Source organism: Oncorhynchus mykiss, chromosome 4 (genome assembly GCF_013265735.2).
Source record: "Oncorhynchus mykiss isolate Arlee chromosome 4, USDA_OmykA_1.1, whole genome shotgun sequence".
NCBI classification, from domain to species: Eukaryota; Metazoa; Chordata; class Actinopteri; order Salmoniformes; family Salmonidae; genus Oncorhynchus; species Oncorhynchus mykiss.
In genome coordinates, this window is record NC_048568.1 from 36,243,906 (window position 1) to 36,260,276 (window position 16,371).

General features: G+C 43.2%; 1 protein-coding gene across 5 annotated transcripts in view; it reads right to left on the minus strand.

Annotated features, from left to right (window-relative positions):
• Positions 1-7,138: 7,138 nt before the first annotated feature.
• The window catches only part of nrxn3b (neurexin 3b), a 610,311-nt gene continuing 601,078 nt past the window's right edge, over positions 7,139-16,371 (minus strand). For 3 of the 5 annotated variants that reach the window (XM_036976206.1, XM_036976207.1, XM_036976205.1), the window contains one exon: positions 7,139-9,991. In XM_036976206.1, the coding sequence (XP_036832101.1) occupies positions 8,982-9,991 (1,010 nt within the window). In that variant the 3' untranslated portion in view covers positions 7,139-8,981. Of the gene's footprint in view, positions 9,992-11,903; positions 12,053-16,371 lie in introns of those variants that run through there. The other 2 variants (XM_036976208.1, XM_036976209.1) reach the window with 2 other exon arrangements.

The window sequence follows — 16,371 nt, forward strand, 5'->3', positions numbered from 1 at the left end:
GTGTTGTATATGCTTGGGAAGTCTTGTAAACAGTCTACTTATCATTCACTTAGTCCTCCTGCTTTATATATTAATACAGATGACTTTTTCCATTATTCAGACTAGTGCAGATGTTTGACTAGAATTCTCTTACTAAAAAAATAGATGCCCCTTAAGAAGTCTGCATCAAGTCTGCAGAGCTGGAGAACGGGGCTCCAAAACCTGCACGTCATTCCCTACTGCACACCTAGATGGCACTGTGTCCCCTACTCACTACACAGTAACCCACCAGCCAGCCAGTACACCAGCAGCCACTACACAGTACACCACCAGCCACTACACAGTACACCACCAGCCACTACACCACCAGCCAGCCAGTACACCACCAGCCACTACACAGTACACCACCAGCCACTACACCACCAGCCACTACACAGTACACCACCAGCCACTACACAGTACACCACCACCAGCCACTACACCACCAGCCAGCCAGTACACCACCAGCCACTACACAGTACACCACCAGCCACTACACCACCAGCCACTACACAGTACACCACCAGCCACTACACAGTACACCACCACCAGCCACTACACCACCAGCCACTACACAGTACACCACCAGCCACTACACCACCAGCCACTACACCACCAGCCACTACACAGTACACCACCAGCCACTACACAGTACACCACCACCAGCCACTACACCACCAGCCAGCCAGTACACCACCAGCCACTACACAGTACACCACCAGCCAGCCAGTACACCACCAGCCACTACACAGTACACCACCAGCCACTACACAGTACACCACCAGCCAGCCAGTACACCACCAGCCACTACACAGTACACCACCAGCCACTACACAGTACACCACCAGCCACTACACAGAACACCACCAGCCACTACACAGAACACCACCAATCACTACACAGTACACCACCAGCCACAACGCAGTACACCACCAGCCACTACACAGAACACCACCACCAGCCACTACACCACCAGCCAGCCAGTACACCACCAGCCACTACACAGAACACCACCAGCCACTACACCACCAGCCAGCCAGTACACCACCAGCCACTACACAGTACACCACCAGCCAGTACACAGTACACTACCAGCCACTACACAGTACACCACCAGTCACTACACAGTACACCACCAGCCAGAACACCACCAGCCACTACACAGTACACCACCAGCCACTACACAGTACACCACCAGTCACTACACAGAACACCACCAGCCACTACACAGTACACCACCAGCCACTACACAGTACACCACCAGCCACTACACAGTACACCACCACCAGCTACTACACCACCAGCCAGCCAGTACACCACCAGCCACTACACAGTACACCACCAGCCAGCCAGTACACCACCAGCCACTACACAGTACACCACCACCAGCCACTAACAGTACACCACCAGCCACTACACAGTACACCACCAGCCATTACACAGTACACCACCAGCCACTACACAGTACACCACCAGCCAGCCAGTACACCACCAGCCACTACGCAGTACACCACCAGCCACTACACAGAACACCACCAACCACTACACAGTACACCACCACCAGCCACTACACAGTACACCACCACCAGCCACTACACAGAACACCACCAGCCACTACACAGTACACCACCAGCCACTACACAGTACACCACCAGCCAGAACACCACCAGCCACTACACAGTACTCCACCAGTCACTACACAGTACACCACCAGCCAGAACACCACCAGCCACTACACAGTACACCACCAGCCAGAACACCACCAGCCACTACACAGTAAACCACCAGTCACTACACAGTACACCACCAGCCACTACACAGTACACCACCAGCCACTACACAGTACACCACCACCAGCCACTACACCACCAGCCAGCCAGTACACCACCAGCCACTACACCACCAGCCACTACATAGTTCACCACCAGCCACTACACAGTACACCACCAGCCAGCCAGTACACCACCAGCCACTACACAGTACACCACCACCAGTCAGTACACAGTACACCACCACCAGCCACTACACAGTACACCACCACCAGCCACTACACAGTACACCACCAGCCAGCCAGTACACCACCAGCCACTACACAGTACACCACCACCAGTCAGTACACAGTACACCACCAGCCACTACACAGTACACCACCAGCCAGCCACTACACAGTACACCACCACCAGTCAGTACACAGTACACCACCAGCCACTACACAGTACACCACCACCAGCCACTACACAGTACACCACCACCAGTCAGTACACAGTACACCACCAGCCACTACACAGTACACCACCAGCCAGCCACTACACAGTACACCACCACCAGTCACTACACAGTACACCATCAGCCAGCCACTACACAGTACACCACCACCAGTCACTACACAGTACACCACCACCAGCCACTACACAGTACACACTTTTGCAGGAAATGCAATCTTGTAGTGTATTTGAGGTTTGAAAGGGCTTCAAAAAAAAATTCCCACTTTAAAATGTCAGACTTGTGGCTCTCTTCAACCAGATCCGCTTCAGCTGACATCTGCGTACCGGATGTGTTGGAACTGGAACTGTTTTACAACTGTCAAATCTACAAGCGGCTCCTGACATTATACCTAAAGCGCACATTGCCATTGGCTGCATGGAGTCGCATTAAGAGAAATCCCATGCAGCCTTGTTTACAATTTGTAACACTGGAATTTGATATGTAATCTACACCTCGACTAGGCTGATAGAAATCCTCATTATTTCATTGAATGATTTTTCATTTTGAGTGTCATTATTTCTACATAGCCCTTTGTTGTTCGGAACTTCTAATGTGACTGAGAGGGGCGTGGCTTTGTCACGATGATCACAAGAGCAGCTGCACACTGATTTGACCGTCCAAACATCAGTCATGTGGGTGTTGCTTGATCTGATTTAATCTAGGCCTTGATTTTTCCTAACAAAAAATGCATCAACCACTTCAAAAATGCCCATTAATTATTATTCACGTAATAATTCGCATTTCCCGTTGCTGCAGGATCATTTTCCTGCTGAGACAGCACCTGTCGTAGCTGTGGTTACAGCCCATACTGCTTTAGTGGGACAGGAGGGAAATAGATCCATGGAGGGGTATCTCCTTTTTGTGATCAAAAGCGCACGCATGCACGCACGCGCACACACACGCGCGCACACACACACACACACACACACACTCACACACACACACACACACACACACACACACACACACACACACACACACACACACACACACACACACACACACACACACACACACACACACACACACACACACTGTACCCTACCTGGCAGTGTACCATACCGTACAGTAGTTTGGCTGCAGAACATTGCGTGCTCTTGTCCTTTCTAAACCAGGTGTTGAGGTCATATCGACTCATTCTACTTGTCAGGTTTAATCATCATCTTCGACAGAGCAGCTTTTTGGGGATTATTGGGTGATTATGACGGAATGGTGCCAGACACTGCTGTACAGGGGGGTGAAAAAAACGTTCTTCCTTATTCAAGGTATCACTTCTGGAAAAAAAACGTTCTTCCTGGATATATAAAAACACAAATGGGTTGAACGATTGCCTTTACTGTATGGCTGTAGTGGTAAGACATTGAACAAACTCTATTGTAGATTCACAATGATCACCTGTAATGTTTTTATTAATCTGTGAAGCTGTCATACTAATTTTGTTTCAGTTGGTGTTTTATTTGACATTTGGAATAGAGAGGAGAAGAGAGACAATAGGAGAGAAGAAGAGAAGAAAATAAAAGAGGAGAGAAGACGAGAGGAGAGAAGAAGAGAAGAGAAGTAAAGAGAAGAGGAGAAAAAGATAGGACAGGAGAGATGAAAATAAAAGAGGAGAGAAGAGAAGAGAACAAGAGAGGAGAGAAGAGAGGAGAGGAGAAAAGAAAAGAGGAGAGAAGGAGGTGTGAAGAGAAGAAGAGAGAAGAGGAGAGGAGAGAAGAAGAAAGGAGAGTAGAAAGGAGGAGAGAAGAGAGGAGAAGAGAGGAGAGAAGAGAGGAGAAAAGAAAAGAGGAGAGAAGAGAGGAAAAGAGGAGAGAAGAGAGGAGAGGAGAGAAGAGAAGAAGAGAGGAGAGAAGAGGAGAGGAGAGGAGAGAATAAAAGAGAAGAGAGGAGAGAAGAGGGAGAGGAGAGAAGAAGAGAGGAGAGAAGAAAAGAGGAGAGAAGAGAAGAAGAGAGGATACATCTTAAAGTAGAATAAAGTTTAGGTTGTGTGGAGAGATCTCTACATATTCAGTGAGCCAAGTATGTTTACACAGTCGTAAATTATTATTATAATATATTTTTTTAAACCATTAGCGAATGTAAATAGTTATTTTCTGTCAATTAAGATAATAATTATCCAATCTGTTTGGGCAAATTTATGTAATCTATTTCTGCATATTTGACTAAAAGAGGAAACAGTCTGTCAATCACAACAGTTAACCACCCGCTGGGTTGGATTACATGGCCCTGAGCTCACATTTGAAGGGCACAGCACTGGGTATGCCTGCCAGACAAGTTAACAGACCGTTTTATCCAAAGGAACTTAAAGTACAGTGGGTGTATTCATTATTAGTATGGGTATGTGATCAATGTGGGATATTGAACCCACACCCTTGGAGTTGCTAGCACAACACTTTTACCAATTTACTCACCAAAAATCCACAAAATGGCTGCCTTGACTAAACTGAGAGGCTGAGATGCCTTCTTCCTTTTCAACGATCCAGCCTGACAGTTAAAGACAAGACTGTCAAACCCATTCATAGGCCTATAGGGGGGAGGTCAGAGAACTGGCAGTGTGGTGCCAGGACAAAAACCTCTCCATCAATGTGAGCAAGACAATGGAGCTGATCGTGGACTACAGGAAAAGGCGGGCCGAACAGGACCCCATTAACATCGACGGGACTGAGGTGGAGGGGTTGAGAGTTTCAAGTTCCTTGGTGTCCACACTACCAACGAACAATCATGGTCCAAACATAGCAAGACAGTCGTGAAGAGGGCACAACAAAACCTTTTCCCCCTCAGGAGACTGAAAATATTTGGCATGGGTCCCCAGATCCTCAAAAGATTATACAGCTGCACCCCCAAGAGCATCCTGACCGGTTGCATCACCGCTTGGTATGGCAACTGCTCGTCATCTGATTGCAAGGCAACACACAGTACATCACTGGGGCCAAGCGTCCTGCCATCCAGGACCAGGCGGTTTCAGAGGAAAGGAGTGTTTTCTCTGCTTCCGCACGGCAAGCGGTACCGGAGCGCCAAGTCTAGGACCAAAAGGCTCCTCAACAGCTTCTACCCCAAGCCTTTAGACTGCTGAACAATTCATACAAATCGCCACCGGATAATTTACCTTGACATTTACCTTGACACCTTCCCCCCCTTATACACTGCTGCTACTCGCTGTTTGTTTGTTACCTATGCATAGTCACTTCGCCCGCACCTACGTGTACAGATTACCTCAACTAACCTGTATACCTGCACACTGACTCGGTATCGGTGACCCCTGTATATAGCCTCGTTATTGTTATTCTTATTGTGTTACTTTTTATTGTAGTCTACTTGGTAAATATTTTCTTCTTCTTGAACTTCACTGTTGGTTAAGGGCTTGTAAGGAAGCATTTCATGGTCTACACAAGTCTACACTTGTTGTATTCGGGGGATGTGGCAAATAAAGTTTGATTTGATATGCTGTTAATGGATTTCTATACATCATAGGTAGATTCTCACAGAGTCAATGCTAGCTACCTCACTAAGCCCAACCAACCTGAAGTAGTATAGGCCTATTAAAAAGTTCCCCTAGAGAGGAAAAAGACCACGTTAGGAGCTCACTCATTGAGAATGTAAAATAACTTTTAGGTTGTAATGAAGAAGGAAAAAACTTGGCTAGACCAGGATGAATGAGTTGTTGTGCCAGCTGAACATACTCCTTACAGCCCTCTGATAAATTCCATCAATGGGCCATTCCAAGGTAATGACCAGGACTGTGTGGCCCATTTGCACAAACTATTGGATGGTGAAACAACAGGTCTGGGAAGCAGGCGCAGCAGCCACCCATTCACTGAGACATAACCTGTCCATATGGTGCCGAGTATCTATCAATCTCATTCCTTCCATGCATTTGTTGCCACCGAGATCTGGCGATGGAGGGGCCTAACAGCACTCCTTGTATTCTGGTCTCTTCTCAGAACCTGCTGTGCGTGGAGAGTATAGGAGAGTTTAACACTCTGACCCTGTCTATGAATAGGAATTAGAGATGAATGTGTTTACATGACATGTTAAAAAGATTACCTGAAGATCAAAATAAAGATTAACTATTATTTTTTGGACTTTTAATAATAATTTCATTGGACATTTTAATGGGAAGTTATTGTAAGGTAATTGGCAAAAAAATACTTAAACCCCTGGAGTCGATGTACGTGCCGGACATTCTAATGGGAAGTTATTGTAAGGTAATTGGCAAAAAAATACTTAAACCCCTGGAGTCGATGTGCACAGAAATCTGATTAGCATAATACAAAAATCCCCAGCTAAATCCGTCTATTTAAGCTAGAGATATCAGTTGTTTTGCATGGATTGCGTCTCAATCTACTGCATCCACCAACACCGGACTACACACCAATATGGAAAGGTGAGACTTTCACAAACACATACTGTAAGTTGGTTGTTTTGCTCTAGGACACCCACAGGCCTCACAAGACTTGTCTGAAGGTAGCCCAGTGCCAGTTTAAAAAATGAATGGAAGTATATATGGAAGTAGTTTAATGCCCAAAAAGGGAGTAAAATATGAGTAACAATATAAAAAAATAATTCCCTGATCTTTCTTAAATCTCTCAAATATAGGTCACTTTAAAACAAACGTCCTTTTTGTGTAGTTTTTGATGTTTTTCCATGTATGAATCTCCGGCTTAGATTCAAATAAGAAGAGTCTATGGTTTATGGTAATGGTCTTCTGATAGAAGGCAGGTTTTGGACAGAGGTTAAGGACCTGAATCCGTTACAGATGAACGTACTCCTAAAAGCTCATCTACCCTACGTTCCATCGCTATTCATTTCTATACTCTTTCATACATCCACATGACAAACAGCCAAATGTACTCTACCATTGAAAACTTTGGGAATAATATTTTATTGCTGGGATTTGCCTGGAGTCAAAGGAGCAAAACACAGTTAAGTAATGGGTTGAAAAGCAGTATTAACAACACCAAATCAAACTGAATGTACTTGAGATTTGCTTAGAATACAAAATGAACAAGACACAACTAAATAAATTAAGTAATAAAAAAAATGTACTTGCCAGCACAAATTGTCATAAAAATGTTAAGACTTCAAATAAAACTGCACAATAAGGGGAGGAACAGAAATGTAAAAGAATAAAAGTGAAAGTAAGGAACATAGATAGACGCCACAGTAAAAACAAATCCTCATCCTGTATCTTATTCTTACATTGTGCCAGCACTGGGTCTCAAAAATCTGTTAGATCTCAAATTTTAATTCAAATTAAAATAACAATCATAGTAATCCAGAATCAGGAGGCCCTAGTACAATATCAGGGTGGGCAGCATTTTTCTATTTGACTGATGTCTTCCAGTTGTAAAATATTCATGCGTTTTAGAAACACCATCCAGAAAGACTAGATTTTCTAACCTAATAATATTTTACTCCTTTCGATTACAAAAAAATACAAGTACGCTATCTCCAGTCTTACCAAACATCGGGGGAAAAAACGGCAGATCTTCGTCATTTAGTACACCGAGAAAGGAAATCAGCTCAAATTATGTCTGTACAATGCTAAAAAAAAAAACTCAAACGGAAACTAAAATGTTATGTACAATATTGACCTGCAAAATACGACGGCTATGATGTAATAAAATATGTAAACATAGTTGTTTTGACACAGTTGACTGTGACAACAGATACAAATTCAAAACTTTTCACATTGGATAACTCTTCTTTAGTCACATTGTTTTCAATAGTTGACCAAAAACCCCACAGACATAATGACTTTACTTACACAAACATCATGTAACAAATAACTGAACCAGTGGTCTATGGAAAACTGAATGAACTGAAAAAAAAACTGCTATCAGGGATGTAGAGTTCTGTAAAAGTTCTAATTAAAATAACATTTTTAGTGGTGCATCCCCTCCAACATGGTCGAATACCATCTAGATCGAGGACGTCATGCATAGCAGTCAAATCCATTTTTGAGAGAGGGGGAAAAAAGCTAAATAATAAATCAAAATGCATTGCCATACTACTATTCATTGAGCATAGCCTGGTCAGCCCTGACAATGTTTCATCCCTCAGAACGCAGAGGTGGGTTTAAAAAAAAAGACACCTTAGCTACCACACACATACCTTACCTCATCCAAGACTAGGTATAGAAATGTACCATTTGTATGTTAATTATGTTTTGTCTTTCAAACTTCAACGACTCGTTTTAAAAAAATCTTCAGGTCCCTCACTTATACAGTCACATACATCTCACATGCTCCGAATGGCCGAAATGATGGCTGTTTGTTTTGTCATTTTACAGGGTTACAATGGACAATGTTGTTTACGCCAAGGATCACAAATCTCTCACAGTCACTTGGGAGCGATGTAACACTGAAATATCTTACACTGCCAAACCTCTGGCAACGTCTCCAGGCAGAGCTCAGTCATCTCGTCACAAGGTATCTTATAGTAGTGTCCCTATCAGCCTGTTTCTCTGTATGCTTACCATAGTAAGTGTGCTTTTAGGTCACAGTACATTGGAAAAATGTTCAACTTGGACTCATTCACTTAGAGTTCTTATGAGAGGATTTGTTTTCCGTTTTAAATTGCAGCTCCCAATATGGTACTGTCAAGTGTTTATTCAGATTTTCTCCAAACAGTTATTTGTTGTTGTTGTTGGGAATGGTTGATTTATAGTATTTTTTTGTCCTTATGCATATTCTTTGTCCTTATACATAGTATTCTTTGTCCTTGTCTTTCGGTCTCTTGCCGCTGGATCCCTTGGCGCCACTGCCCCCGCTGGGTGCTTTGTCTTTCACCACGGTGCCGTTGGTCTGCGCTGAGTTGCTGATGTAATTCCGTGTCTCGTCTACCTGGTAGGAGCCTTCGTCCCTGTTCCTGTACTTGTACATGGCGTAGAGGAGGATGAGGATGCAGAGTGCTGCGGCCGAGACGATGCCAACCACCATGCCCGTTGTGCTGCTTGATTCTCGTATCACCTCAGACGCCCCGGGGGGCACCCGCCTCACGACTGGTGCGGTGGGTAATGCGGCAGGCACCGTACGCAGCATGGGTGAGGTGATGAGGGGCCCACGAGGCTTGGTGCCATCCAGGTCGAAGGACACAGTGGGCAGAGGAAGCAGGACTATGTCCGGCTGCAGGGCTTTGATCACTTCGCGGTTGTCCATTTTCCCGGCGGGAAGTTTGGCTAGCGTGCCGTCTGATGGGAGGGACGCCTCTGCTACAGTGCCCCCGAGGTTGGGTAAAGGCGCGGTGGGTGTAGTCCTACCCGCCTCTGAGGCTTTACTAGGCCTCAAGTCCTTGGCCTCCCACTTGGGCGCGAGAGCTTTGTAGCCACCTTCGTAGGCCGACGTGGTCAAGATCTTATCTGTTACCAGGGAGAAGGTGGTGTAAAAATCTTCATCGTCAGTGGGGGGCAGGCTAGAGTCGAAAGCTTCGCCAGAGCCAAACCCCGAAATCACCATGCCATCATAATCACCACCATCACCATCAAGACCATCATCACATTCATCGCTGTCTCGGTCCGACAAGCAAGGTACCCCCGCCTCAGTGGCCATGGGCAGGGACGCTTTTGTGGTCTCGATAATGGTGAGGACGGGGCGAAGGGTAGGGAGGACAGGGCGGAGGGTTGGGGGGAGGGGGATGAAGGGGGAACGGGGGGAAACAGGAGGGATGTCTATGGGATCCTCTACAAGTACGGGGATGACTAACTCCCCTCCTGCAAAACAGAAAAAGAAAAGAGAAGAGTTAGAAGAAATGCAAGACGTTAGCTATTCAATCAAACACTGGAAAGTAATTATATAAAACATAAAAAGCAAAGCGGAAACAATTAAAAAAAATAAAAATACAGAAAAAACTAAAATAAGTCAAAATGGAAAATACTATACCAGTGCAAATTCAATGAAACTAGAACCAACCAAACAATACCATGAACTGAAAATAAACAGTAGCCAATAAAAATGTATACATTGCATCAAAAGGCTGTAAGGGATGTTCAGGGGTGAGCCAAAATAACAAACAGGCATTTCACCACACCTAACTCCTGTGCTTCGTGTTCAATAACAAGTGTACTATTTTGTGAACTTTTTCACGGACAGAGATATAGTTATTGGTGCTGGCTTTGTAGCTCTGGGACCTACACACTGAAGGGTTGTAACTATATTAATTATGTCTGGTCTAGTGTTGCTAATGTCTGGCTGTCTGGCTGTCTGGATACATGTACAGTAGCTACACAATATTGGACTGAGAAATAACATCTACCTTAACTTTAATCATACCTTTCAAGCTTATACACCGATAGGTTTATAATAAATTGAGAGATTGACTTTTCTGCTTTCCTAATATAAAGAAATACATTATAAAAAATATAGTGACGATTTGCATACAATCCACAGCATATTCTATTATTGTCCAATGGAAATAACAATAATGGAGATAGAGGTCAACCTTGTCGTGTGCTTCTAGGGTGCAAAGACTGGGCTCAACTTGTCATTATTTTCTGTAGCTATTGATAGGGTCTAATGAAATTAAACTGAGGTAAATATTCCTACATTCCTAATGTTATTACGGTGAGTTCACTAGGCTCCCCCACTGGCCTTAACCCCTTGCCTTTTGACTGCTCTTATACAGTTGCCACAATGGCACAAAGTCACCTGACAGTTCCACAACAACAGCTGAATGTACTTCTCACTTTTATCAGTATCAGTTACTATGTTTGTGGTTGACTAGTCTATCTTTCTCTCTATTCATTTTTCTTGTCCTTTATTATATTATTTTACGATTAGGGCGGTTTCTAAAAACATACGAAAGTAACATTCAGATGTCGGGTTGAATCTGCATAAACCTCTTGCCAATGTGGCTAGCTTGTACACTGCAAAGGCTCACCACAAACAGGGCACTAAAAGAAGATGCAGATATCTAATAAAAATTAAAAAGGAAATAAAGAAAAAAATAAGTAAGGCATTGCAAACACAGTTAAGACTGAGAGTTAGAGCAAACATGGTCAACATTCACAAACTAAATGGATTTATCCAAAGAGGGATTACTACATAGAAAGAGGTCAAATACATTCTGCTTAAAAATCATAAAAAGCCTACGAAAAATTGTTTTCAAAAAGAAGAAAAGTATACCATCAGTTTTGCCAACTTACATCAACAAATTGCCCGCATGATTTTGGCAGGAAGAAAAAAGTGTACAAAAGAAAGTTGTGTAAGAATGTTTTCGGACAAGTTAGGTTAGTTTCTTTTTTAACAATTTTGATGCATTTGAGTTATTTATCTTTTAGACAGGATGGTACAGGGAAGGAAGAACACACATCCACACATGACATGAAAAATTATCTTCACCATTCTGTTCAGGATTATTATATATTTTTTAAATAGTCATTTCTTTTCATAAAAAAAGAAAACTGTACATCTATAGATAAGTCTTGGCTGTGAGAGAAAAGCTCCTTTTATGTAACTTCTCCATAAATATTTACAGTCTGATTATTAAACTTTTTTTTAAAATATTTTTTAAAACTTTTTTTACTTAACTTTAACTTGAACTTCGTTGTTCATAAGTTTTGAACGAATGGATGCCTGTACATATCTTAACATCTACGTAAAAGGGGGTTCGGAGTGGTGGGGGGGGGGGGGGGGGGGGGGGGGGGTGTAAGAAGGGGGGAGGACCTAGGAACATACTAGGTAGGAAATGACATAGATGGGGGTGAATGTGTACGTCAGTTGCCATGTCCATGTAAAGGTGGTACGAAGCGGCCGGGCGGCATTAGAGCTTTTGGCTGTAAGGAAGGGATGGGGACATACAACCCATGAGCATATACATACCCCATCTACAGAAGAGAACAGCACTTTCAACACTGACAGTTTTTTTACAAACCCTAAGCTGCAACTTCTTTCTTTGCCATGTGGAATTAAATAATAAAATAATTAATTATAGTCCAAATGCAATCCAAATTTGCTAATTGAATAACAGGAAAAAAATGTAGCAGTGTAAGAACAGGTTTGAAACATGTTGAAATGAATAGTGGTGAGGACAGTTGTATTTTTTTGTTTTCTTCTAGTTTTTTTCTCAATGAAATTGTAAATTGTCAAATTGTATACTGGGTCATGTGTTTGGGGTGGCCAATCATAGCTGTGTATTTCAACCATAGTTAACCAATAAAAATCATTAGTAAAAAAGGAAGAAATGTCCTAATTAGGAATTCTTTACCATACCACTATCAATAGTACTGCTAAGGAAATTATCAGATTATTAAAAGAGGTCATTTTGAGCAATTTCAGTAATTAACATAGATATCCACATATGTATATTTACATATATGTACAAATAGACAAAAAAAATTACAAATTGGCAAGCAAGAAATTAAAAGCATTAAAATTCTCACACTTTCAAAGATGAACAACCAGAAAGCACACACTGAAGCAAACATAGAGAAGAGGGACAGTTCGTAGGGGAAGTTGTCACCAACTTCATGTAGTAACTAATAATAATAACATTATTATTAGTTAATTCTTTATGAAATACATATCTGTTGTTAGTCATTTTAAAAACACAGAACAGGCGTGCAATCTGGATGTAATTCAGAGAGAGGTAAGGTAAATATTAGACAGGATCATTTAGTTGTTTTTACTATTAGGATCATGGTTAATGCGTGCTTTAAGTAAGTTGCATTTAGGGAGAGTAATATACAATAACAGTACAGCAAGCTGCGGTCAGAGGGTCAGGATGGGGTTAAAGGTGACTAGAGGTCATTGCATCAAGGCCTGTAGGGCATATTGCTTCAGGCAAAGAACTATTTATTATCAAACATCAACCATCAGAGAGGAAGAAGAAACACCATGGGTGATACACAACCCACATGATGTGGTGTAGACTTCAGATCATAACCAGGATGTGGTGTAGACTTCAGATTATAACCAGGATGTGGTGTAGACTTCAGATTATAACATTCATCAAATTAATGTCTACTTTTAGTAAATGTATAGTTCAGTTTTATGTTAATGCATAACCAACAGCCTACGCTTGACAGGTACACACAGTGTTCAGAGGAAGTTCCACAAGAGGGCTCAAGGAGTTGAGGCTATCCATGTCCCATTGTGATGTGATAAGGAGTTGAGGCTATCCATGTCCCATTGTGATGTGATAAGGAGTTGAGGCTATCCATGTCCCATTGTGATGTGATAAGGAGTTGAGAGGCTATCCATGTCCCATTGTGATGTGATAAGGAGTTGAGGCTATCCATGTCCCATTGTGATGTGATAAGGAGTTGAGGCTATCCATGTCCCATTGGGACGTGATAAGGAGTTGAGGCTTTTCATGCCCCTTTGGGACGTGATAAGGAGTTGGGGCTATCCATGTCCCATTGGAACGTGATAAGGAGTTGAGGCTTTCCATGTCCCATTGGGACGTGATAAGAAGTTGAGGCTATCCATACCCCTTTGGGACGTGACAAGAAGTTGAGGCTTTCCATGCCCCGATGTGATAAGGACATTTATTTTAGATCTAAAGTTCTGGTTCCGCTGCTTTGGCCTCTGGAATAGTGCTGTGAAACACGTGATTGGATTATATTGTGAGGTTAGGCTAATAACTATGAAAGAGCTGTAGCTATATATGGGGTGGTACAGTGAGGGAAACAAGTATTTGATCCCCTGCTGATTTTGTACATTTGCACACTGCCAAAGAAATGATCAGTCTATAATTTTAATAGGTTTATTTGAACAGTGAGAGACAGAATAACAACAACAAAATCCAGAAAAACGCATGTCAAAAATTTTATAAATTGATTTGCATTTTAATGAGGGAAAAAAGTATGAGACCCCCTCTCAATCAGAAAGATTTCTGGCTCCCAGGTGTCTTTTATACAGGTAACGAGCTGAGATTAGTAGCACACACTTAAAGGGAGTGCTCCTAATCTCAGTTTGTTATCTGTATAAAAGACACCTGTCCACAGAAGCAATCAATCAATCAGATTCCAAACTCTCCACCATGGCCAAGACCAAAGAGCTCTCCAAGGATGTCAGGGACAAGATTGTAGACCTACACAAGGCTGGAATGGGCTACAGGACCATCGCCAAGCAGCTTGGTGAGAAGGTGACAACAGTTGGTGTGATTATTCGCAAATGGAAGAAACACAAAATAACTGTCAATCTCCCTCGGCCTGAGAATCCATGCGAAGATCTCACCTCGTGGAGTTGCAATGATCATGAGCACGGTGAGGAATCAGCCCAGAACTACACGGGAGGATCTTGTCAATGATCTCAAGGCAGCCGGGACTATAGTCACCAAGAAAACAATTGGTAAAACACTACGTCGTGAAGGACTGAAATCCTGCAGCCCCCGCAAGGTACCCCCTGCTCAAGAAAGCACATACACATGCCCGTCTGAAGTTTGCCAATGAAGATCTGAATGATTCAGAAGACAACTGGGTGAAAGTGTTGTGGTCAGATGAGACCAAAATGGAGCTCTTTGGCATCAACTCAACTTGCCGTGTTTGGAGGAGGAGGAATACTGCCTATGACCCCAAGAACACCATTCCCACTGTCAAACATGGAGGTGGAAACATTATGCTTTGGGGGTGTTTTTCTGCTAAGGGGACAGGACAACTTCACCGCATCAAAGGGACGATGGACGGGCCATGTACCGTCAAATCTTGGGTGAGAACCTCCTTCCCTCAGCCAGGGCATTGAAAATGGGTCGTGGGTGGGTATTCCAGCATGACAATGACCCAAAACACACGGCCAAGACAACAAAGGAGTGGCTCAAGAAGCACATTAAGGTCCTGGAGTGGCCTAGCCAGTCTCCAGACCTTAATCCCGTTTGAAAATCTGTGGAGGGAGCTGAAGATTCGAGTTGCCAAACGTCAGCCTCGAAACCTTAATGACTTGGAGAAGATCTGCAAAGAGGAGTGGGACCAGACCCCTCCTGAGATGTGTGCAAACCCGGTGGCCAACTACAAGATACGTCTGACCTCTGTGATTGCCAACAATAATTTTGCCACCAAGTACTCATGTTTTGCAGAGGGGGTCAAATACTTATTTCCCTCATTAAAATGCAAATCAATTTATAACATTTTTGACATGCGTTTTTCTGGATTTTGTTGTTGTTATTCTGTCTCTCACTGTTCAAATAAACCTATTAAAATTATAGACTGATCATTTCTTTGTCCGTGGGCAAATGTGCAAAATCAGCAGGGGATCAAATAATTTTTTCCCTCACTGTATATGTTGTGGTATAACCGACAACTCTGGATCACCACCAAGCCTAGGTGTGGAGTCTAGAGACAATGTAGTCTGCTCTACACTCAAATTCAGTGTCCTATCGTGTGGCTATGGTAATGTTTTCATCAGACATCGGCTGCCTGCCCTGTTGGATAAACAGTAACGTCGTTCACTAAGTGATTTCCGAGAGGTGGAGGGTATATTTGTCTCCGTCTGCCCTGTATCGTCTTGGCCTTGTTTACATCTATCCACTCGCCCCTTCATTCCTGAACACCTAAAAGCTTTTGCCAATTGTTAGCTTTCCAGCTAGATCAACAAAACCTTTGCATACCATCTGATCCAAAGGGAGCTGCCTGGTTGTGAGAGGGGTGTGTGTGTGTGTGTGTGTGTGTGTGTGTGTGTGTGTGTGTGTGTGTGTGTGTGTGTGTGTGTGTGTGTGTGTGTGTGTGTGTGTGTGTGTGTGTGTGTGTGTGTGTGTGTGTGTGTGTGTGTGTGAGAGAGAGAGAGTGATAGAGAGAAAGGGGCTCAAGGAAGAAAAAGCATGCCAGAGGACCTTGACATTTTAGTAAATACTTTGATCCTCTAACGTTAGCTCTATTACCAGCGTTGCACATTTCATTGGTTCACCTCAGTGGAAACACTGCACATTCTAATGGGTTTACTTAAAGAGACGCTGTTTGTTTTGATTTCTTTGTTAATGTCAAGCTGGACTGGCTTTGTGGACTAATGTCAAGATGGAGGGCTTTGTGGACTAATGTCAAGATGGAAGGCTTTGTGGACTAATGTCAAGATGGAGGGCTTTGTGGACTAATGTCAAGATGGAGGGCTTTGTGGACTAATGTCAAGATGGAGGGCATTGTGGACTAATGTCAAGATGGAG